General features: G+C 38.1%; 1 protein-coding gene across 4 annotated transcripts in view; it reads left to right on the top strand.

Moving 5' to 3' along the window:
• THEGL (theg spermatid protein like) overlaps nt 1-21,540 on the top strand; it is a 55,534-nt gene extending 33,994 nt beyond the window's left edge. For 3 of the 4 annotated variants that reach the window (XM_042984468.1, XM_042984466.1, XM_042984469.1), the window contains 4 exons: nt 10,532-10,646; nt 17,233-17,364; nt 19,775-19,950; nt 21,199-21,540. In XM_042984468.1, coding sequence (XP_042840402.1) covers nt 10,532-10,646; nt 17,233-17,364; nt 19,775-19,950; nt 21,199-21,313 — 538 coding nt within the window. In that variant the 3' untranslated portion in view covers nt 21,314-21,540. Of the gene's footprint in view, nt 1-10,531; nt 10,647-17,232; nt 17,365-19,774; nt 19,951-21,172 lie in introns of all 4 variants that reach the window. The other variant, XM_042984467.1, reaches the window with a different exon arrangement.
• The last annotated feature ends 2,456 nt before the right edge of the window (nt 21,541-23,996 follow it).

Genomic DNA, 23,996 nt, shown 5'->3' with positions numbered 1-23,996 from the left:
TGACTGCCGAGTAATACTGAGGGAGAGAATCTTAAGTAGACTCCACACTCAGCATAGAGCCTGATGCAGCACTTGATCCCATGACCCTGGGATCTTGACCTGAGCCAAAGTCAAGAGTTGGATGCTTAACCTACTGAGACACCCAGGAACCCCTGCTTGCATAATTTTGACTAGCCTCTTTTTTTGATTCTATGCATTAGAAACAGATAACTAAGCTTGTTAGAATTGTGTGAGGAGGAAAAAAAGCAAGTGTTTAATGGAGACACACCAGGCTCGCCAATAAATGTATTACATGAGCTTGAACTTTGGGACATGTATTTTAGCAATTAACTAGAGGGGCTCAACAGCAGACTTGAACAGTCAGAAGAAAGAGCCAGCAAACTTAGATAGGTTAATTGAGATTATCTGAGGAACAGAAAGAAAAAAAAATGAAATAAAATTAACAAACCCTCATGACCAAGTTGAATTTGTCCAGGAATGCAAGAATATGTTGGATTCAATTTACTGTAATCAATATAATACATCAAATTAACAGAATAAGAAAACCAAAACCACATGATCATTTCAATAGACTCAGAAAAATCATTTGACAAAATTCAACACACTATAAAAATACTTAAGAAACTAGGTATAGAAGGGGACTTCCTCAAGCTGATAAAGAACATCTGTAAAAAAAAAAACCCACTGCTAACATAATAATTAATGGTAAAAGACTGAATGCTTTCCCCCTAAGATCAGGACTAAGACAAGGATGTCAACTCTCACTACTTCTGTTGAACATCATATTGGAGGTTCTAGTCAGGGTGCCATTAGGCAAGAAAAAGAAGTAAAAAGCATTCAGGTTGGAAAGGAAAAAGTAAAACTACTTTCTCTACTCATAGTTCACATGATTAGAAAATCTTAAGGAATCCATATTAAAACTATGGGAACTAATAAATGAGTTCAGGAAGGCACAGAGTCCAAGAGCAATATACAAAAACAATTGTATTTCCATTAGCAATTAACCAATCTGAAAATGAAAGTAGGAAAACAATTCTATTTGTAGTAGCACCAAACAGAACAAAATAATACATGTAATGCAATAGTACTCAGCCTTAAAAAGGAAGGAAATTCTGATACATGCTCCAATATGAATGGACCTTGAAGACATTATGCTAAATGAAATAAGTCATCCACAAAAGGACACTGTATGATTCCACTTATAAGTGGTACCAACTGTAGTCAAATTTGTAAAGAAAGAAAGTAGGATGGTGGTTGGCAGGGACTAAGCTGGGGGGGCGGGGATTAGTTGTTTAATTGGTATAGAGTTATACAAGATGAAAAGAGTTCTGAAGATTGGTTGCACAACAATGTTAATGCATTTAACATTACTGTAGCATATACTTAAGAATGGTTAAGATGGTAAATTTTATGTTATATGTATTTTACTACAGTGAAAAATAATAAAATAACAAAATACTTAACAAGAGAAGTTCAAATTGTTGAAAGAAATTAGACTTAAATACATGGAAAGACATTTCCTGTTCATGAATTGGAAGTCTTAATTTTGTCATGATGGTACATTTTTCCAAATTGATCAACATATTGTAATCCCTATTGAGATTCCAGCTGCCTTTTTTGATAGAAATTGACAATGCAATCTAAAATTCATAGAGAAAAGCAAAGGACCCAGAATAGCAAAACAAAACAAAACAACAACAAAAAAAAAACCTTGAAAAATAACAGTTATTTGAAAACTTATTTAAAAGCTACAGTAATCAAGACAGTGTGTTACTGGCATAACAATAGACATATAGATCTACAGAATAGAATTGAAAGTCCAGAAATAAACCCTTATATTTATGGTCAATTGATATTTTAAAGTTTATTTATTTATTTATTTTGTGTGTGAGAGAGAACGAATGGGAGAGGGGCAGAGAGAGGGGGAGGGGCAGAGAGAGAGGGAAGGACAGAGGATCTGAAGCAGGCTCTGTGCTGACAGAAGAGAGCCCTATGCAGGGCTTGAACTCATGAACTCTGAGATCATGACCTGAGCTGAAGTTGGACACTCAACCAACTGAACCACCCAAGTGCCACTCATCAATTGATTTTTGACAAGCATGCCAAGACAATTTAATTGGGGAAGAATAGTCTTTTAAACAAATAATGCTGGGATAACCGGATATCCATATGAAGTTGAACCCCTACTTCACACCATACACAAAAATTAATTTAAAATGGATCACAGACCTAAATATAAGAGATAAAACTATAAAAGTCTTAGAAAAAATAGACATAAATATCTGTGACCTAGGCAATTGTTTCTCAGTTATGACAACAAAAACATGTGACAAAAAATAATAAATTGGATTTCATCAAAAGTGAAAGCTTTTGTATATCAAAGGATATCATCAAGAAAGTAAAAAGTAAACCCACCAATTGGGAGAAAATATTTGCAAGTCATATATCTGATAAAAGAGTTGTATTCAGAATATATATACATATATATATAAAATATTTAGAACAGTGCAAAAAAGACAACACAATTTAGAAAAGGAGCAAAGGATTTGAATAGACATTTCTCTAAAGAAGACATACAGGTGAACAGGAAACACATGAAAAGATACTAAATATCATTAATCATCTTGGAAATACACATTAAACCACAAAGACACCACTTCACACCTAGAATGCCAATAATAATAACTAATAGGAAATAATATGTATTGGTGAGGATATGGAGAAATCGAAACCCTTATACATTGCTGGTGGTAATGTAAAATGGTGCAGCTTATGTGGAAAGCCACTTTCTAGTTCCTCAAAAGTTAAAAAATAGAGTTATCAGGGGCATCTGGGTGGCTTAGTTGTTTAAGTGCCCAGCTCTTGGTTTCAGCTCATGTCATGATCTCGGAGTTTGTGAGATTGAACCCCACACATTGAGCTCTGCATTCACAGCATGGAGCCTGCTTGGGATTCTCTCTCTCTTTCTCTGCCCCTCCCTTGCTCATGCATGCTCTCTCTCTCTCAGAATAAGTAAATAAACATTAAAAAAATCAGTAAAAAAAAAATAAAGTTATCATATGATCAGCATTCTACTCCTAGGCATGTCCCCAAGGGAATTGAAAGCAAATGTTCACACAGAAACTTGTACATGAATATTCATAGCAGCATTTCATAAAAGCAAAAAAAGTGGAAACAACTCAAATGTTCACCATGGATGAATGGATAAACAAAATGTGACAAATCCATACAACGGAATATTATTCAACCATAAAAAGGAATGTTATACTGATTCATGAATCTTGAAAATAGGCCAAGTGAAGGAAGCCAGATACAAAAGGCTGCATATTTGTATGATTCCACTTATTTGAAATGTCCAGAATAGGCAAATCCATAGACAGAAAGTAGATTAGTGGTTGGGGGTGGGGGAGGGAAATGAAGTAATGGAGAGGAACTGTTAATCAGTATGGGGTTTCTCTTTGGAGTGATGAAAACATTCTGAATTAAAAAAAATTTTTTTAACGTTTATTTATTTTTGAGACAGAGAGAGACAGAGCATGAATGGGGGGAGGGTCAGAGAGAGAGGGAGACACAGAATCAGAAGCAGGCCCCAGGTTCTGAGCTGTCAGCACAGAGCCTGACACGGGGCTCGAACCCACAGATCATGAGATCATGACCTAAGCCGAAGTTGGACACTTAACTGACTGAGCCACCCAGGCGCCCCAAAACATTCTGAATTTAGATAGTGACAATAGTCACACAATTTTGTGAATATGCTAGACACCACTAAATTGTACATTTTAAAAAGGTAAATTCTATGGTATGCTAATTTTATATCAATTTTGAAATCTAACAGACTACCTCTAGAGGGTAATCATATATTTATTTGTGGAAAACTGTTTTCATATTAGGTTTGTAGTTTTGTTGGTTGGTAAGTTTTTGTACTAGGAAAGGAATATTTGGGGAACAGCCTATGAAAACTGGTCAAGTTGCTGGGTATTATACCCAGCAGTTTCAAACTGCACTGCAGAAGAGACTGGCCATCACAGAGGGGCCCCTGATAGTGACTGGAATTTTTATCTCAGGGATTTAATATAAGGTTTTGGTAGGAAGTGAAGTGTTTTTTATTTTTTTAATTAATTAATTAATTTATTGATTGCTTTATCTTTATTATTATTTTTTTAAATGTTTTATTTATTTTTGAGGCAGAGAGAGACAGAGCATGAGCAGGGGAGGGGCAGAGACAGAGGGAGGCACAGAATCCAAAGCAGGCTCCAGGCTCTGAGCTGTCAGCACAGAGCCCGACACAGGACTTGAACTCACAAACTGCGAGATCATGACCTGAGCCGAAGTTGGACGCTTAACCGACTGAGCCACCCAGGCACCCCTATTTTTTGTTTTAATATGATATTTATTGTCAAATTGGTTTCCATACAACACCCAGTGCTCATTCCAACAGGTGCCCTCCTCAATACTCATCACCCACCCCCCCCTCCCCTCTAACCCCCCATCAACCCTCAGTTTGTTCTCAGTTTTTAAGAGTCTCATATGGTTTGGCTCCCTCCCTCTCTAACCATTTTTTTTTCTACCCCTCCCCCATGGTCTTCTGTTAAGTTTCTCAGGATCCACATAGGAGTGAAAACATATGGCATCTGTCTTTCTCTGTATGACTTATTTCACTTAGCATCACACTCTCCAGTTCCATCCACGTTGCTACAAAGGGCCATATTTCATTCTTTCTCATTGCCACATAGTATTCATTGTGTATATAAACACAATTTCTTTATCCATTCATCAGTTGATGGACATTTAGGCTCTTTCCATAATTTGGCTATTGTTGCAAGTGCTGCTGTAAACATTGGGGTACAAGTGCCCCTATGCATCAGCACTCCTGTATCCCTTGGGTAAATTCCTAGCAGTGCTATTGCTGGGTCATAGGGTAGGTCTACTTTTAATTTTTTGAGGAACCTCCACACTGTTTTCCAGAGTGGCTGCACCAATTTGCATTCCCACCAACAGTGCAAGAGGGTTCCCGTTTCTCCACATCCTCTCCAGCATCTATAGTCTCCTGATTTGTTCATTTTGGCCACTCTGACTGGCGTGAGGTGATATCTGAGTGTGGTTTTGATTTGTATTTCCCTGATGAGGAGCAACGTTGAGCATCTTTTCATGTGCCTGTTGACCATCTGGATGTCTTCTTTAGAGAAGTGTCTATTCATGTTTTCTGCCCATTTCTTCACTGGATTATTTGTTTTTCGGGTGTGGAGTTTGGTGAGCTCTTAATAGATTTTGGATACTAGCCCTTTGTCCGATATGTTATTTGCAAATATCTTTTCCCATTCCGTTGGTTGCCTTTTAGTTTTGTTGATTGTTTCCTTTGTGGTACAGAAGCTTTTTCTCTTCATGAGGTCCCAATAGTTCATTTTTGCTTTTAACTTCCCTTGCCTCTGGGGATATGTCAAGTTTAAGAAATTGCTGAGGCTGAGGTCAGGTCTTTTCCTGCTTTCTCCTCTAGTGTTTTGATGGTTACCTGTCTCACATTCAGGTCTTTTATCCATTTTGAGTTTATTTTTGTGAATGGTGTATGAAAGTGGTCTAGTTTCATTCTTCTGCATGTTGCTGTCCAGTTCTCCCAGCACCATTTGTTAAAGAGACTGTCTTTTTCCACTGGATGTTCTTTCCTGCTTTGTCAAAGATTAGTTGGCCATACTTTTTGGGTCTAATTCTGGGGTTTCTATTCTATTCCGTTGGTCTATGTGTCTGTTTTTGTGCCAATACTATGCTGTCTTGATGATGACAGCTTTGTAGTAGAGGCCAAAGTCTGGGATTGTGATGCCTCCCGCTTTGGTCTTCTTCAAAATTACTTTGGCTATTCAGGGTCTTTTGTGGTTCCATACAAATTTTAGGATTGCTTGTTCTAGCTTAGAGAAGAATGCTGGTGCAATTTTGATTGGGATTGCATTGAATGTGTAGATAGCTTTGGGTAGTATTGACATTTTAAACATATTTATTCTTCCAACCCATGACCACAGAATGTTTTTCCATTTCTTTATATCTTCTTCAATTTCCTTCATAAGCTTTCTGTAGTTTTCAACATACAGATCTTTTACATCTTTGGTTAGATTTATTCCTAGGTATTTTATGCTTCTTGGTGCAATTGTGAATGGGATCGGTTTCTTTATTTGTCTTTCTGTTGCTTCATTGTTAGTGTATAAGAATGCAACTGATTTCTGTACATTGATTTTGTATCCTGCGACTTTGCTGAATTCATGTATCAGTTCTAGCAGACTTTTGGTGGAGTCTATCGGATTTTCCATGTATAATATCACGTCATCTGCAAAAAGTGAAAGCTTGACTTCATCTTTGCCAATTTTGATGCCTCTGATTTCCTTTTGTTGTCTGATTGCTGATGCTAGAACTTCCAACACTATGTTAAACAACAGCGGTGAGAGTGGACATACCTGTCGTGTTCCTAATCTCAGGGGGAAAGCTCTCAGTTTTTCCCCATTGAGGATGATATTAGCTGTGGGCTTTTCATAAATGGCTTTTATGATGTTTAAGTATGTTCCTTCTATCCTGACTTTCTTGAGGGTTTTTATTAAGAAAGGATGCTGTATTTTGCCAAATGCTTTTTCTGTGTCTATTGACAGGATCATATGGTTCTTTTCTTTTATTAATGTGATGTATCACATTGATTGATTTGTGAATGTTGAACCAGCCCTGCAGCCCAGGAATGAATCCCACTTGATCATGGTGAATAATTCTTTTTATATGCTGTTGAATTCGATTTGCTAGTATCTTATTGAGAATTTTTGCATCCATATTCATCAGGGATATTGGCCTGTAGTTCTCTTTTTTTGCAGGGTCTCTGTCTGGTTTAGGAATCAAAGTAATGCTGGCTTCATAGAATGAGTCTGGAAGTTTTCCTTCCCTTTCTATTTTTTAAAACAGCTTGAGAAGAATAGGTATTATCTCTGCTTTACATGTCTGGTAGAATTCCCCAGGGAAGCCATCTGGTCCAGGACTCTTATTCGTTGGGAGATTTTTGATAACTGATTCAATTTCTTTGCTGGTTATGGGTCTGTTCAAGGTTTCTATTTCTTCCTAAACAGTTTTGGAAGTGTGTGGGTGCTTAGGAATTTGTCCATTTCTTCCAGGTTGTCCAGTTTGTTGGCATATAATCTTTCATAGTATTCCCTGATAATTGCTTGTATTTCTGAGGGAATGGTTGTAATAAATCCAATTTCATTCATGATTTTATCTATTTGGGTCATCTCCCTTTTCTTTTTGAGAAGCCTGGCTAGAGGTTTATCAATTTTGTTTATTTCTTCAAAAAACAACTCTTGGTTTCATTGATCTGCTCTACAGTTTTTTTAAGATTCTATATTATTTATTTCTGCTCTGATCTTTTATTATTTCTCTTCTTCTGCTGGGTTTGGGGTGTCTTTGCTGTTCTGATTCTATTTCCTTTAGGTGTGCTGTTAGATTTTGTATTTGGGATTTTGCTTGTTTCTTGAGATAGACCTGGATTGCAATTTATTTTCCTCTCAGGACTGCCTTCGCTGCATCCCAAAGCATTTGGATTGTTGTATTTTCATCTTCACTTGTTTCCATATATTTTTAAATTTCTTCTCTAATTGCCTGGTTGACCCATTCATTCTTTAGTAGGATGCTCTTTAACCTCCATGCTTTTAGAGGTTTTCCAGACTTTTTCCTGTGGTTGATTTCAAGTTTCATAGCATTGTGATCTGAAAGTGTTCATGGTATGATCTCCATTCTTTTATACTTATGAAAGGTTGTTTTGTGATCCAGTATGTGATCTATTTTGGAGAATGTTCCATGTGCATTCAAGAAGAAAGTATATTCTGTTGCTTTGGGATACAGAGTTCTAAATATATCTGTCAAGTCCATCTGATCCAATGTATCATTCAGGGCCCTTGTTTCTTTATTGATTTTGTGTTTAGATGAGCTATCCATTGCCCATAGGGTATTTATTGCTTTAATCCTTGGTATTAAAGTCCCCTGCAATTACCACATTCTTGTCAATAAGGTTGCTTATGTTTGTGATTAATTGTTTTATATATTTGGGCGCATAGACATTTATAATTGTTAGCTCTTCCTGATGGATAGACCCTGTAATTATTATATAACTCCCTTCTTCATCTCTTGTTACAGCCTTTAATTTAAAGTCTAGTTTGTCTGATATAAGTATGGCTACTCCAGCTTTCTTTTGACTTCCAGTAGCATGATAGATAGTTCTCCATCCCCTCACTTTCAATCTGAAGATGTCCTCAGGTCTAAAATGAGTCTCTTGTAGACAGCAAATAGATGGGTCTTGTGTTTTTATTCATTCTGATACCCTGTGTCTTTTGGTTGGAGCATTTAGTCCATTTACATTCAGTGTTATTATAGACAGATATGGGTTTAGAGTCATTGTGATGTCTGTAGGTTTCATGCTTGTAGTGATGTCTCTGGTACTTTGTGGTCCTTGCAACATTTCACTCACAGAATCCCCCTTAGGATCTCTTGTAGGGCTGGTTTAGTGGTGATGAATTCCTTCAGTTTTTGTTTGTTTGGGAAGACCTTTATCTCTCCTTCTATTCTGAATGGCAGACTTGCTGGATAAAGAATTCTCAGCTGCATATTTTTCTGTTCATCATATTGAAGATTTCCTGCCATTCCTTTCTGGCCTGCCAAGTTTCAGTAGATAGATCTGCCACTAGTCTTATGGGTCTCCCTTTATAAGTTAGAGTGTGTTTATCCTAGCTGCTTTCAGGATTTTCCCTTTATCCTTGTATTTTGCCAGTTTCACTATGATGTGTGTCATACAGAAGATAAATTCAAGCTATGCCTGAAGGGAGTTCTCTGTGCCTCTTGGATTTCAATGCCTTTTTCCTTCCCCAGATCAGGGAAGTTCTCAACTATTATTTGTTCAAGTACACCTTCAGCCCCTTTCTCTCTCTCTTTCTCTTCTGGAATTCCTATTATACAGATATTGTTCCGTTTGATTGCATCACTTAGTTCTCTAATTCTCCCCTCATACTCCTGGATTTTTTTATCTCTCTTTTTCTCACCTTCCTCTTTTTCCATAATTTTATCTTCTAATTCACCTATTCTCTCCTCTGCCTCTTTAATCCGAGCTGTGGTCACCTCCATTTTATTTTGCACCTCATTTATAGCATTTTTTAGTTCCTCATGACTGTTTCTTAGTCCCTTGATCTCTGTAGCAATAGATTCTCTGCTGTCCTCTATACTTTTTTTCAAGCCCAGCAATTAATTTTATGACTGTTATTCTAAATTCTTGTTCTGTTATATGGCTTAAATCGTTTTTGACCAATTCGTTAGCTGTCACTACTTCCTGGAGTTTCTTTTGAGGATATTTCTTCCATTTCATCATTTTGGGTAGTCCCTGGAGTGGCGCGGAACTGCAGGGCACTTCCCCTGTGCTGTCTGGAGTAACTTGTGTTGGTGGGCAGGGCTGCAGTCAGACCTGATGTCTGTCCCCAGCCCACTGCTGGGGCCACAGTCAGACTGGTGTGTACCTTATCTCACCCTCTCCCAGGGGCAGGACTCACTGTGGAGTGGTGTGGCCCCTGTCTGGGCTACTTGCACACTACCAGGCTTGTGGTGCTGCTTTGGTGGGATCTGGAGTATTAGCTAAGGTGGATCCGCAGGGTGCACAGGGTGGGAGGGGCAGGCTTAGCTTACTTTGCTGTCAGTGGTCCCCTGCGGGAGGGGCCCTGCAGCACCAGGAGGGAGGCAGACCCGTCAGAGGGATGGATCCACAGAAGCATAGCGTTGTGTGTTTGTGCAGTGCAAGCAAGTTTGGTGACAGAAACTGGTTCCCTTTGGGATTTCTGCTGGGGGATGGGAGAGGGAGATGACTCTGGCTGAGCTGAGCTATGTCTTCCAGGGCTCAACAACTCTCTCTCCCAGTGTCCTCTCACCCTCCCACTCTCCGAGCAGAGCTGTTGACTTTTAACATTCCAGATGTTAAGTCCCGCTGGCTGTCAGAACTCACAGAGTCTGGCCCCTCCGCTTTTGCAAGCCAGACTCCAGGGCTCTGCCTTGCCCAGTGGGCTGCACTCCACCGCCCCGGCTCCCTCCTGCCAGTCCATATAGCACACACGGCCTCTCCGCCCTTCCTACCCTCTTCCATGGGCCTCTTGTCTACGCTTGGCTCTGGAGAGTCCGTTCTGCTCAAGTGAAAAAATCAGAATACCTTACTCAGGGAAAGCATTGTTTCATGATAATTTTGTTTTGGATATACACCACACACACACACACACACACACACACACACACACACACACACAGATTTACATATACTGTATCACAGTATAAAATGCACTTCTTACTGTGGCTCATAGTACAAATATTTTTAGAAAACACCAATCTGATATTAAAAAAAACCCCAACTATGATTATGGGAAAAGAAGTTTTTAAGATAGAAACAATATATATAATTGATCAGAGGTTGATTATAGCAATGAAAAAATGCAGTTATTTTTCCTCCAATGATTATAATATTTCATGTTCCACTTGTATATAGGCCCTACAGTGATTACTTAACAAGAAGTTCTCATCAAATCTCTGATCCTTCACCCCGTTTATTACAACTGTCAATAGCCAAAGCCACAAATCCTAACTATGTTCCTCCAAAAAAGGTAAGTGGGTCCATGTGAAAGAAACAGTTCCTGATTGATTTTGCAACATGTAACGTGTTTATAACTGTAGCATGCTGTCCTCTTATTTCTGGGTGTATCTTCCTTTTTCCCCTGTTTATGTTTCCCTCTCATCAAATGAACTTTTCTTACTATCTCTATGCCTAATTTATCAGCCAAGATTTAATCAGAGAAGCAGAACAGCTATGCAGAATTTAAGCAATTGTGGAAGCTGATAGAGAAGTCTATGGAAGGCTGTTTAGGCAGTTGGAACTTGGGTCTTGTTAATACACCCAGAAGCAATGAGAGATAGTAAGTGTAGGCCAGCAGTTACTTGGAAAGTATCTACTTCAGGGCAACCCAATACAAGTTCTTCAGGCAGGGGGAATCTGACCTCCTCAGGCAGGAGAGAAAGGGCTGATTGTATTCATAAGAAAGGCTCAGCCGTATTTAGGGGTCCCCATCTTCATTGGAATCTGCTCATATATTCCCATTCCAATTTTCAAGGTCCCGCTCCTTCTCAATCATTGCTTTAACCTGAACATAGGAGACCAGACAAATTTGGTAATTCAATTTGCACTATAATTCACCCACTCCCAGAATTAGATTTCGAGTTTGGTTTTCAGAATTTTCAGCCCTGTGACCATAGACTATAAGGATTTCTTTTATGGAAGTCACAGAAACTTTCTGGTCCTTTACCCAGACCTTAAGGTGGGAGCTTAAAAGCCTGAGCCAGTCATTTCTTAACACACTTTCTCCAGTGTACTTAGAAACAACCAGATAATCCCACTATACTTCTTTATTTTCTGGTAGCAGCTGCTTGGTCACCCGAACTCTTGCTTTCTGTTTTGCCACTGCATGCTATGGACTACCAGGATTTTTTTTTTAACTTCTGGCAACAGAATCATGAATAACTTTAAATCCAAATACTCAAAAAACAAATTCCAAATAATCTAGAACCAATACAGAGAACCAATTCTTAAAGTTGGGATTTGGTTATTTGTTGCTTCATACCAAAGCACCCCCAAACTTAGTAGTGTAAAACAATAAGTATTTTATTACACTCAAGCATTTTATGAATTAGAAATCCCTCAGCTAGTATATCTCTAGTGGCTTGGGTGTCTGAAATGGTAGGGGGCTGAAAGTTCCTTTATACTTGTCTTAATCAGCTTGGGCTGCTATAACAAAATACCATAGACTGAATGGCTTAAAAGACATTTATTTCTCACAGTTCTGGAGACAGAGAAGTCCACGATCAAGGTGTAGCAGATTCTCTTCTTGCTGAAGGTCCTCTTCTTGGTTTGTAGACAGCCACCATCTTGCTGTATACTCACATGACTTCTTTTTGTGTGCAAAGAGGAGTTCTTATCTCTCTTCTTATAAGGACACCAATCCCATTATGAGGGTTCTAACCTCATGACTTCATCTAAACATAATTACCTCCCAAAGGCCCCACCTCCCAATATTAACCCACTGGGGACTAGGACTTCAACATATGAATTTGAGAGGGACATAAACAGTCAGTCCATAACAACATCTGTGTGTGGTACCTCGGCTGATATGACTTAAATGCTAGACTCAGTTGGTAATATCCACAGGAGCACCTTCTTGTGGCCTCTCCGTATAGCTTAGACTTCTCTCAGCATAGCAGCTGTATTCTGATAAGGAATATTCTAAAATGGAATGTTTCAAGGGTGAGCATACCAAAAGAACCAGGTAGAACTGCATGATTTTTTGGGGCACCTGGGTGGCTCGGTCGGTTGGGCGTCTGACTTCGGCTCAGGTCATGATCTCACGGTCCATGAGTTCGGGCCCCGCGTCGGGCTCTGTGCTGACAGCTCAGAGCCTGGAGCCTGTTTCGGATTCTGTGTCTCCCTCTCTCTCTGACCCTCCCCCGTTCATGCTCTGTCTCTCTCTGTCTCAAAAATAAATAAATGTTAAAAAAATTAAAAAAAAAAAAAAAGAACTGCATGATTTTTTTTGAGTTGGCCTTGGTAGTCACATAATGTCACTACAGTCATATTCTTTTGATTTATGGAGTTACAAGTCTGGCCAGATTCAAGGGGGCAGGGACACAAACCCCAGCTCTCAGTGAGAGAAGAATAATTTCAAAGAATTTATAGCCACTTAAGAAAAGAACCTGCAAATCCAGTGATGTGAGTCTTTTGGTATCCTTGAGCATGGTTTTTGTATATAGAAAAGACTGTTCAGAGGTATGTTCTTGATTTAAATAATTAGTAGTCAATTTTTAAAACTTGGAAGTTAAAAATCTATTTCTTTTGGGGTGACCGAGTGGCTCAGTAGGTTGAGCATCTGACTCTAGCTCAGGTCATAATCTCATGGTTCCTGAGTTCAAGCCCTGCATCAGGGTCTGTGCTGACAGCTTAGAGGCAGGAGCCTGCTTTGGATTCTGTGTCTCCCTCTCCCTCTGCCCCTTCCCCACTCACACTCTGTCTCTCTGTCTCTCGCTCTCTCAAAAATAAATAAACAGTAAAAAAATCTTTTTTCTTTCTCAGGCTTTTAAATTTAATGCATAAGTTTTATTACTCTGTTTATAATTCCAGAAGTTTAACAATAACTTTTAAGAGTCCTGAATAATGTTTGATTTGGTTTCTAAACTTAATCAAATGCCTCCAAATAACTTAAATCATATTTATTAATATATTAAATTTGATTTATTTTGTAAGCCTTTTACTTCAGCCATCTACATTAACGAACAAAATCTCAAATATTAAATAACTATTTAAAAATCTACATTAAACTTATAAATATGGTGAACTTAAAGTTTTCAATGTTGTAAGAATGACATAAACTTAAGATTTCAATCTAATGTTATAACTCACATATATGCTTCAAGTTGCAGTTGTAAGGTGATCACTCTAAAAGGCCAAATTCTCTTAAACATGCACATGGTTTTGTTTTTTGTTTTTTGTTTTTTTTTTGTTTGTTTTTGGTTTTTTGTTTTGTAAGCTCTATGCCCAGTGTGAGACTTGAACTCATGACCCCAAGATCAAGACTCACATGCTCCACCAACTGAACTAGCCAGGAACCCCCATGTACATGCTTTTTAATTTTAATAATATACACATAGTTTTTGTTTCTATAATAATTTTTAATTTACTGAAAAGTTGCAAGAATTAACATTTTATTCCATTTGCTTAATCATTCTGTCTCCTCCATGTGGGGTGTGTGTGTGTGTGTGTATTTAGTTATTTCCCTGAATAATTTTTGAGAGTTACAGATATCATATAGTCATTTTCCTAAATACTTCAGTGTGTATTTCCCAAGAACAAGGACATCATCTTATGTAACCACTGGACTGTTATCAAAATGAGGAAGTTTAATTGATAAATATTATATCCACTCCATAGTCCATGTCCAAATGTCAACAATTCTAGCGCATACTTATTCTTAGTACCAGGTATTATTAATTCTATGATTTTGTTTCTCTTAGCTTTTTTGCAGTTAATGCTGAACCTTCCCAGAGTTTAAAAATACACATGCCCAATAGGGCACCTGGGTGGCTCAGTTGGTTAAGCATTAGACTGCAGCTCAGCTCATGATCTCATGGTTCCTGAGTTGGAGCCCCGTATCAGGCTTCATGCCAACAGTGTGGGCTCTGCTTGGGATTCTCTCCCTCTCTCTCCCTCCCTACCCCTCTCCTGCTCACATGTGTGTTCTCATACACACACACACACTCTCTCAAGATAAAAAACTTAAAAAAAAAATACACATGCCCACAAAGGAAGACAAGTTACTGTCACAGTTACCTGAGATTACTTGCCACCAGAGACTTTGGATGGATGAACTGTAAAAAATCTTTTTTCCCTTCTATGAATGCGTTACTGAGTCTCTTTTTTATGGTAACTTTGTCACTACAAACTTAAAAAGAGTGGGTTTCATAGCTCACTTAGTGCATATCCATCATTCTCTCTCTACTTGCAGATGTCTGCAGCTCCTACTTAAGACTAATCAAACTGTTTAGATTTTTAAAATCTTTGACTCTTGAGAGATTTTGGCTTTGAAGACTCCTATTTTATATTTAGCAGATATCTTTGAGTATTAAACACATGTACTCTGGATACCTCACATGACTTTGTCTGACTTGTTGTCCTAATTTATGAAGTCATTCTATCAACATGTCTCCCCACCATTATTCTCAACCTGATTATTTTCTGAGAACAAAAATTTGAGAAGTAAAGTTACCAGATCAAGGGTATGAACATTTTTGAGGTGATTTATATATTATTCCAAAATGTGTTCCAACAAAAGTGATTTTGATTTACATAGCCAGTTGCATTATTTGGGCTGACTTTTGCAGTGCATTCTTGCCAACATTAGATATTATTTTACGAAATATTAGTTTTATAATAAAAATACTATCTCATTAATAAACACTTTCATTTCTTTGATTATTAACAAATTCAGTAATTCTCAACATTTATTTAACTATGTATTTTTCTTTTGTAAATTTGTCTATTCATGGCTTTTTATTTTTCTAGTGGTCTGCACATTTTGTATTGATTCATAACAGTTCTTTACATATTATAGATACTCTTCATTATATATATGTATATATATAATATAATATAATATTGCTATATATATACACACACACACATATATATACATATATATATATATATAAATTATTTTTTCCAGCATATATTTTGCAATTTTGGAGTTATAATTTACATAAAATGCATAGATCTTAAGTGTATAGTTTAATAAGATTTTAACAAATGTATATATCCATTCAATAATCACCTCAATCAAGATATAAAACATTATCCCAAAAAGTTTCCTCCTGACTATTTCTAGTCAATTCCACTCTACCCCCTGCCCTAGAGTCAACCACTTCCAAATTTCTATCACCATAGGTTAGTAGTATTTCTTATTCTTTGTAGGTTTATATAAGATTTATATTATTTCTTCTTAAATATTTGAAAGAAATTTACCGTCTAAGCAATCTGGGCTTAGCATCTGTATTCTCTGTAGGTTTGTACATCACTTATATTATTTTTTTGTCTTAAGTATTTGATAGAATTTACCATTGAAGCAATCCAGGCTCAGTGTCTGTACAATTCCATGAAGGGCTAATTAATCATTTACAATGAATAAAACTTTGCCTCCTATCAGGTTCTGGGAAAATCAGAGAAATATATGACAGCCACTGCTTTCAGTTAAGGCTTACAATTAAAAAGGAAATAAAATGATCACTTGTTAATCCAATTCATTAAACAAATATTTCTTAATTATATTATGTAAGACACAATAAGAATAATAAAACAGTTCCTTTCCTTAAAGTAAATTTCAATTTAGAAGAAACCATAGACCTATAGGTAAATAATTAAGATTATTTGATACTCATAAAAGAGAATAAATAAGGTATTGAGAGATACCAGAGGAAGAGTGGAAAAACCCAAGAAAAATACTCTTATCATGGAGTTGTACAGACAGATAGGACCTTAGGTTTCACTCCCAACTTTGCAACTTATTCACTATATAAGCTCAAATAAATTGCTGAACTTCATATAGAACTTTAGTTTCCCCATAAGTGAAATACAAATAAAAATTATATACCAGGTGAGATAAAAAATGAGTGAGTACATGTAAAACACTGTCAGCATTAGTATCATAAACGTCTTAACACAAAAAGGGATTTGGAACATATCTTGTTTATTATTTTTCTGCTCACAGTTAAAACCCTATTTTTATTGACTATATTCCTCTTAAAGTCTTGTGGTAAGTTTTGAGTTTGAATACTAGTAATTAAAATAGAAGACCATATAATTTGAACACATTTCCATAATTAAGATAGTGAGGAATGACTTGGGGGACTAGCTCAGCATTGTGTATGGAGAATGTGGTTCTGCCTTTCTTCTTCTTGGCTTTGGTTTCTTTTTCTTATCTGTTCCAATTAGAAGAGAGCCCCTTGAATTCACTTTAAGTATGGGAATTTGTGATAATGTGAGTCCCAACTTCCAAAGGCCAAAAATAGTTAAGAACAAGGGCTCCTGGGTGGCTTAGTCAGTTGAGCGTCCAACTCTTGGTTTCGGCTCAGGTCATGATCTCATGGTTTGTGAGTTTGAGCCCTGCCTTGGGCTCCATGCTGACAGTGCAAAGCCTGCATGGGATTCTCTCTCTCCCTCTTTCTCTCTGCCCCTCCTCTGCTCGCTCTCTCTGTCTCTCTCAAAAAATAAATAAATAAGCTTAAGAAAATAGTTAAGAACAAAGCACAGCTCTCCCTCTTACAGTATTGTTACACGGTAGGCCTGAGCCTTCCCTCTTGGCTGAGTTTATCATTCCACAAATCAGCGTTACCATTTATCTCTTAGTTACCATGTAATGTTGCCATTCCCTCCCCATCTTTAGTTTAACAGCAAGTTCCTGAAAATCTGGGTTGGAATTCATACAACCTACTTTGAAAAAAATGGAAATTGATAATTTCATCTGTGGTCATGGGTTACTACAAGACTCTTATCCTTTCTGCTGGATTTGCTGAGAAGTCTGGTTCAGAGGCCAGATGTACTTTGTACCATGTTTATTATTTGATACTTACAGACACTATTTTATTTTTTTCCCCTAGATTGAAACCAAGATTGCAGCTTCTGCCCTGAGTGCTGTTGCAACTCCAAGAATTATAGACCTTGCCCATCCAAGGATCAAGATAGAGGGTCTGTGCTTTGAAAGAGAAAGATGTGAAATGCCCATCCGTCCTGTAAGCCACCACTTCCTTGGCATCCTTCACCTCACTTTCTGGTTGTTCCTAGGGTACTACTTTGCCACTACAGAGCATAGGCCAAAGTCATTGGGAAAGAGAATCTTTCAAGATTCTGGCATGAAGGAAGACCTAGCTGCAAGATATGTGGAGAGGCTGGGGAAAGAGGACGAAGAGCATGGGCTTTGGAATCAGTAAGAACTGGGTTCAAATTCTAGCCTCAACACTACTACCAGCTCTTTGATATTGTGGCAGTGTTCCTGAGCCTTATTTATTCATTCAAGTATTTGAATGCCTACTGTGTGCCAGCCATCATTCCCAGTGAACAAGATGGAGGGAGACAAAAAATAAACAGATAAGATAATGTCAGGTAGTGATAAGTGCTATGAAGACAATAAAATAGGAAATGATTGACTTTGGGTGAGAGTGGAGAATACGCTACTTTGCATATGGTAGTCAGAGAAAGCTCCTCTAAGGAAGGGATATTTGATCTGAAACTTGAATGAGTCAGCTAAGTGAAGGTCTGAGAGGAGAATATTCTAGTAAAGGGAAGAGCACATACCAAAGTCTTAAATTTGAGATGACCTTGAAGTTGGGTGGAACCAGGTGGGCAAGGAGATTATAAAGTTAACAGTTCTGGTGTGCCTGGGTGGCTCAGTCGGTTAAGCCTGCAACTTCGGCTCAGGTTATGATCTCGCAGTTCGTGGGTTCGAGCCCCACATGGGGGCTCTGTGCCGACAGCTCAAAGTCTGGAGCCTGCTTTGGATTCTGTGTCTCCCTCTCTCTCTGTCCTTCCCCTGTTTGCTCACTCTTGCCCTCTCAAAAAATGAATAAACATTTAGAAAAAAATTTAGTAAAAAAATTTTTTTAAATAAAGTTAACAGTTCCTACTTGGAGGGTGATGTGACTTGAAATAATAGATAAGGCATGGTGCTCGGAACAGAGGCTGGCACATTCAGTGGCTTCCCTCCCTCCTCCTCCTTGACACTCCCCTCCATTCATTGTAGTGGCAACTTGGTGTCCAATTTCAGTTGAGTTTTCAATAAATATTTAAATCATGTTGCCAAGGAGGTTGGATACATTTTATTCTCTAAGAACCTGAGGATTTGATATGGAATTCTATTAGGAAAGAAATCTAGTCTAGAAATCAAAACCCCTCAGACAAGCATCTTGAGTTTGCTGACATGACTTCCTTGTGACCCTTGGGCAAATCACTTTACTTTCAGTTCTTTTGGTATATAAAATAGGAGTTACAGGTATCTTTCTTCAGTTGCTAGGATTGTTTGGGAGTTTATAAAAAATATTTTTAAAAAGTGATGCCCCTACAGATATCATACTTTTAGAACCCAAAATAAGTCTACACCAGTGCAACACAGTCCTTTCAGGGCAATTGAGTGGTGTTTGTTGTCCATCCTAATTCTTTTTAATGAGCACATAAGAGAGAGAATAGGAGCTATATGTCATCCTCCCAGTTTTACCAATTAAGCAACATAACAGAAAGGCAACCTGGCAGATGCAGTTTCAAAGTAAGACCAGAAGGAGTAGATCCATCTGTCAATCAACACATATTCAGCACTAGTTGTGTACTTATTCTAGCTTTTGGCAAACATTCAAGAAACTTATATTCTAATGGGGAGACACAGACAATGAATATACCAACAAAGAGATAAGAGAGCTAAGTCAGGTGTTAGTAAGTGCTATAAAGAAGATTAAATAAGTGTACTGTAGAGGAGAGTTATTAGAAAGGTTCATGTATCTTAGATGGTGAGGGAAGATGTCCTTGAGAACATGATGTTTTAATCTAGAAGCTTGAATGATGAAGAAGCAGCCATGACAAGATTGAGGAAGGAGGATTTCAAGTAGAAGAACTGGCAGGTGCAAAAATCCCAACGTGGAAAGAGTTGGGCCAGAGGGGCCTCATGTAACAAAGGTCACTGTGATCAAGGTGGGGAGAGGAAGGAGATGAGGTCAGAGGAATAGGGATAGCAGCCAGATCACATAGGGCCTTCGAGGCCACAGTAAGGAGTCTAAATGTTATTCATAGCAAAATGGGAAACCACTGGAAGGTGTTAAACCCTGAGAGTGACATAATCTGAGTGGGGCTTTAGAAAGTATGTATCTCATGGGGTTGTTATGATGATTGAGTGGGAATAATATAGGTGCCCTACTTAGAACACTGTGTGGCCCATGAAATGCACTCATTAAAATGCTCATTCTCTCCCTCAGTAATTGGTAGAAAAGGCTAGATCATACAGAGCAAGAATGGAAGCAGGGAGACCAGGGAGGAGTCTGCTGCTATAATCCAGGAGAGAACCTGTATCTGATGGTGACTCAGTTCGGGGCATAGCTGTAAAGAGAGGGAGATGTGAAAATTGAAATCTATTTTTGCATCTTTTTGCTTCTACTACAGATATTCCGTGCTGCCTTGCTAACCAAACCTAGCCCCCGAATAATAGCTCTAGCTGAGGCCAAGCCTCTTCATCAAGATTATCTACCTGTCCGTGATGCCCGTTGGCCAGTATCTTATGCTGCTATCCATTACAAAATATCTCCCAGAATTCAAGAACTAGCTAATCCAAATACAAGGTATGTCATTTTAAAACTAAGATCGGGCAGGAAGGCTGGGGGTGCTAGGGAGAGGGAAAAATTGACCTAATAAGACCAATAAAAAGAATTGTAAGAATATAGGAAATTTTCAAAAACATCTCACTTGTTACATTAATTGTGACAAATCTGTGGTTTTACCACAAATCTAAGGCAACAGTTAAAGGGTTAGTGGACTAGTATTGAAATTTAGATCTAGGAAACAACTCTGTAAGTATGGATATGGGATTATTTATCTAACATATTGTTAAGTGAAGCAAGTTACAGAACAGAGCACGAAATATGTTACAGTTTGTGTAAGAAAATACACATATGCCATGTATTGGCTTGCAGGTGCCTATGACATCTCAGAAAAGTATGCAAGAAGCTAGTAACAATGGTTACTTGTGGGGGCCCAAGGTAAATGGGATAGGACAAAGATTTATTTTTTACTAAATAGGCTTTTATATTTTTCCATGTTTTGCATCATGCGACCTATTTGAAATAGATAAGAAAATACATTTAATAAAGAAGAAATTGCGTCTAATTCTTATTTACTTCCTAGAAGATTTCTTAATTTGCCTGAACCTCAGTTCATTTTGTTTCCTTCATGAGATAATACCTGACACCCCTTTTTAAGCATCATCAGGAAAACCTAGGAGAAACTGAAAAAGTCATAGAAGTCTTCAGCTTAGGGAACAGGAAATATGTTAATTCTTACATAACAAAATATTTTTAAATATTTATCAAATGTTTTGCCTTAAAAGAAATAAATTCCAACAACAATGAAATGAAGCTCATTTTCTGTTCATTGACAAAGGAAAGGGAAGAGTAAGATCAAGTCCTCAGGATTTACCCAAGTGGCAAAGTTATTATTTGGTGGTAAGGTGCTGAGGGTGGAAACTTCAAAAGTTTGATTTCTTCAAGTTCACCAGAGAACTGTTGGGCTGGTTTTAACATTGGCAAGTTACTGAAAAATTTTCAGAATTAACTTTCTGTGGAAAGAGCAAAGGCTTTGGAATCTGATAGATACATGAATCTGGATTTGACCACAGGTCATTTTTATAAGTTCCCTGAGCCTTCTTGTCCTTACCTGTACAGTGAGGGTTATGACACCTGTTTCGTGGGGTGCTTATGAAAATCAAAAATGCATAATATCATAGAGCCTAACACGTAGTGGATGGTTGAGAAATGTGAGTTCCATTTTCTGTTCATCTTTTTTCAGGTTGCATTCTTTTTCCCCCATTTCAGGTCTCCTGTGCATATTACATATTACGATCCAAATGTCTTTAAAGTCAAGCCAGCTGCTCTGAAAACACAGTGTTCTCCGAGGATCCACGAGTTGGCAGAACCTCTTATGCGTTAAGCACAGAAAGCCACGTCAGTCGCACTGTAGTTATGTATCTAGAAAACATATTAGGTGACTTAGTTCCCATTCTGATCCTGTCAGTTTGTATTCCCCATCCCCTCAAAAACCATGTGAGACCTCCAGAGAACACCACTGTGACCATTGATAGTAATTCCTGCTGTTACCTGTAATCATGTCTTTAGCCGGTTTGGGGACTTGAGCATGCAATAAAAGAGAAAATGAGAGCTTGCCTTATCCTTACTGTATCTCCTCACAAGCATCTTGGCTGTCTCATTGCTCTGACTGACCTGTAGAAACACTCCTCCTTGTATTTGCTGGGTTTGTTTTCCCTTTCCCGGAGAGATCTGTGTTCCCCAGCAGCTGATCTCTGCTCAGTCCCTTCTCTAATAAGTCCTGAGAATTGAAATAATTCTTTGTGTTGCTTTTCCAGTCTCCCCTCCTTACCCAAGAAATAACACTGAAATGGTGAAGCCTTTTGAGACAACTTGAAATGCTTTTTATAATCTGTAGATGAAATTTAGGGAATGGGTTACCTTAAATAATCACACCTGCACCAATCTCTGTTACTTCATTCATGTCATTTATCATGAATGACAGAAAAAGCAAGGTATTTGGTAAGCATTGTAATTCTCTGTCAAATTTCATCTTCCCAGAGTTTTTAAAATTTAATTGTTTTATTCTATCCATGGATAAGTATTTTACAAATGAAATTAAATTTTAATATATATCTAGATTTACATGAAAATGAATTGATCTGAAAACCAGTTTTATAGATGCCTGAGTTCTATCTCCAATGCTTTGTGTTAAGGAGATAACTAGTGTTATGGAGAGGCAATACCATATAGTAGTTTTGAACTTGGGTTTTTGAATCAGGCATATCTGGGTTAGTATCCCCCATGGATCATTTACCAGGTATGTGATTTTGGTGTTTTGTTTTTTTGGTATTTTAACATTTATTTATTTTTGAGACAGAGAGAGACAGAGCATGAATGGGGGGAGGGTCAGAGAGAGAGGGAGACCCAGAATCAGAAGCAGGTTCCAGGTTCTGAGCTGTCAGCACAGAGCCTGACACGGGGCTCGAACCCACAGACTGCAAGATCACGACCTGAGCCGAAGTTGGACGCTTAACTGACTGAGCCACCCAGGCACCCAGGTATGTGATTTTGAACAAATTCCCTAACTCTCTGTATCTGTTTCTTTGTGTAAAATGGGTTCCTGCTGCATTTTTATAAAGATTAAATAAGAAAATTATGTAATAAAGCATGAACTGGAAAAATATTATTTAAAATTCAGCTCCTTTTGCCCTGTAAGGGGGAATGGCATAGTTTATATCACTGGGAAAATAAATATCTTTATGGCTTGATTCATACAGTGAATGAATGTTTGTTGAGTTTCTTTGCTTTGCCAGGCACTGTGCCAGGCATTGGAGGTAATCATACTAACCCAAACAGTTGTGGGCTCTGCTCTCATGGACTGTTTAGCCAACTGAGAGGGACAGAATTCAAAAATTCACAAATAAATGTAAAATTACAGCAGTAGTAAGTATTATGATGAAGAGATGATAATGCAATGAAATAACAGAATAGAGAACTTTGTTTCCCCTTAGGAAGACAAAAGAAGGCTTCTTTAATGAAGGGACAATTGGGCTGGAATCTACAAATTGAGTAGGGTTAACTAACCAAATAGGAGGAGATAGAAAGTCAGTCCAGGTAGTGGGAGCATGTGTTTAGTGGACATTTGTTGATTTGGAGGCCATCCTGCATCAATTTCTCCTCCTTCTGGTAAGAACTCCCAATTTTCTTTTGGAGAATTACTTTGTCTTCATTGTTAAGCTTTACTGGGACTTGTATTCAAGGTGTCCTGGCCAAAGGATGAGCATGTGACCTAAACTGGCCAAGCCCACTGAACTGTCCTCTGGGGCTTTGGATCTTGTGCAGAGTGCTGCATGGGGTCAGAGGTATAGTTGGAGCTGATAGTTCCCAGTAGCGGTACCCTGATGAGACTTCATTTTGCTCCTACCACCTGTGTCCCTGGAGCCACCCTGGCCCTTCACCTATTCCTTTGACTCAGGAGCTACCCACAGCCTTCTAGTAAATCCCCTGTGGCAGGTGGATAGGTGTGTTGGGGACTGAAAGAAAATTTGAGTCAAACAGAGAGGAAAAATTGGGGTTGTATGATGCAAGAAGAGGCAGAAGGATGGGAGCTAGACCAAGAAGGGCCCTGGAAGCCATGTTGACTTTTAGTCTTTATCCTAAAGCCAATGGGAGCTGTTGAAGTAATTTATGCATAGGGATAATATAATCAGGGTTGCCTTTTAGGAAACTGTCTTTGACAAATAAATTGGGGAGGAGACAGTAGAGGTATGTAGACCAGGTTAGGAAGCTATTTTGTAGATCAGATGGAAGATGAAAATAGTTTGGTGGTACCATGGTGGAGATGGAAAAAAGTGGCAAACTTCAGAGATATTTGAGGATTTGGTGATGGGTTGTATATGGTGAGGGGAAATGGGAATCATTTACAATAATTCCTGGATTTCTAGCTTATGAAACAAGATAGAAGTAAGAGTCTGAATATACAGATGGACAATAGTCTGTCCAAATATGACAATAGAACTCTGACTCATAACCTTTGTAGCAACCAGGTCAGGAATCTAAACCACAACCTTTGTAGTGAACAGAAT

Source organism: Panthera tigris, chromosome B1 (assembly GCF_018350195.1).
Source record: "Panthera tigris isolate Pti1 chromosome B1, P.tigris_Pti1_mat1.1, whole genome shotgun sequence".
NCBI classification, from domain to species: domain Eukaryota; kingdom Metazoa; phylum Chordata; class Mammalia; order Carnivora; family Felidae; genus Panthera; species Panthera tigris.
This window is presented reverse-complemented; position numbering and strand designations above follow the sequence as displayed.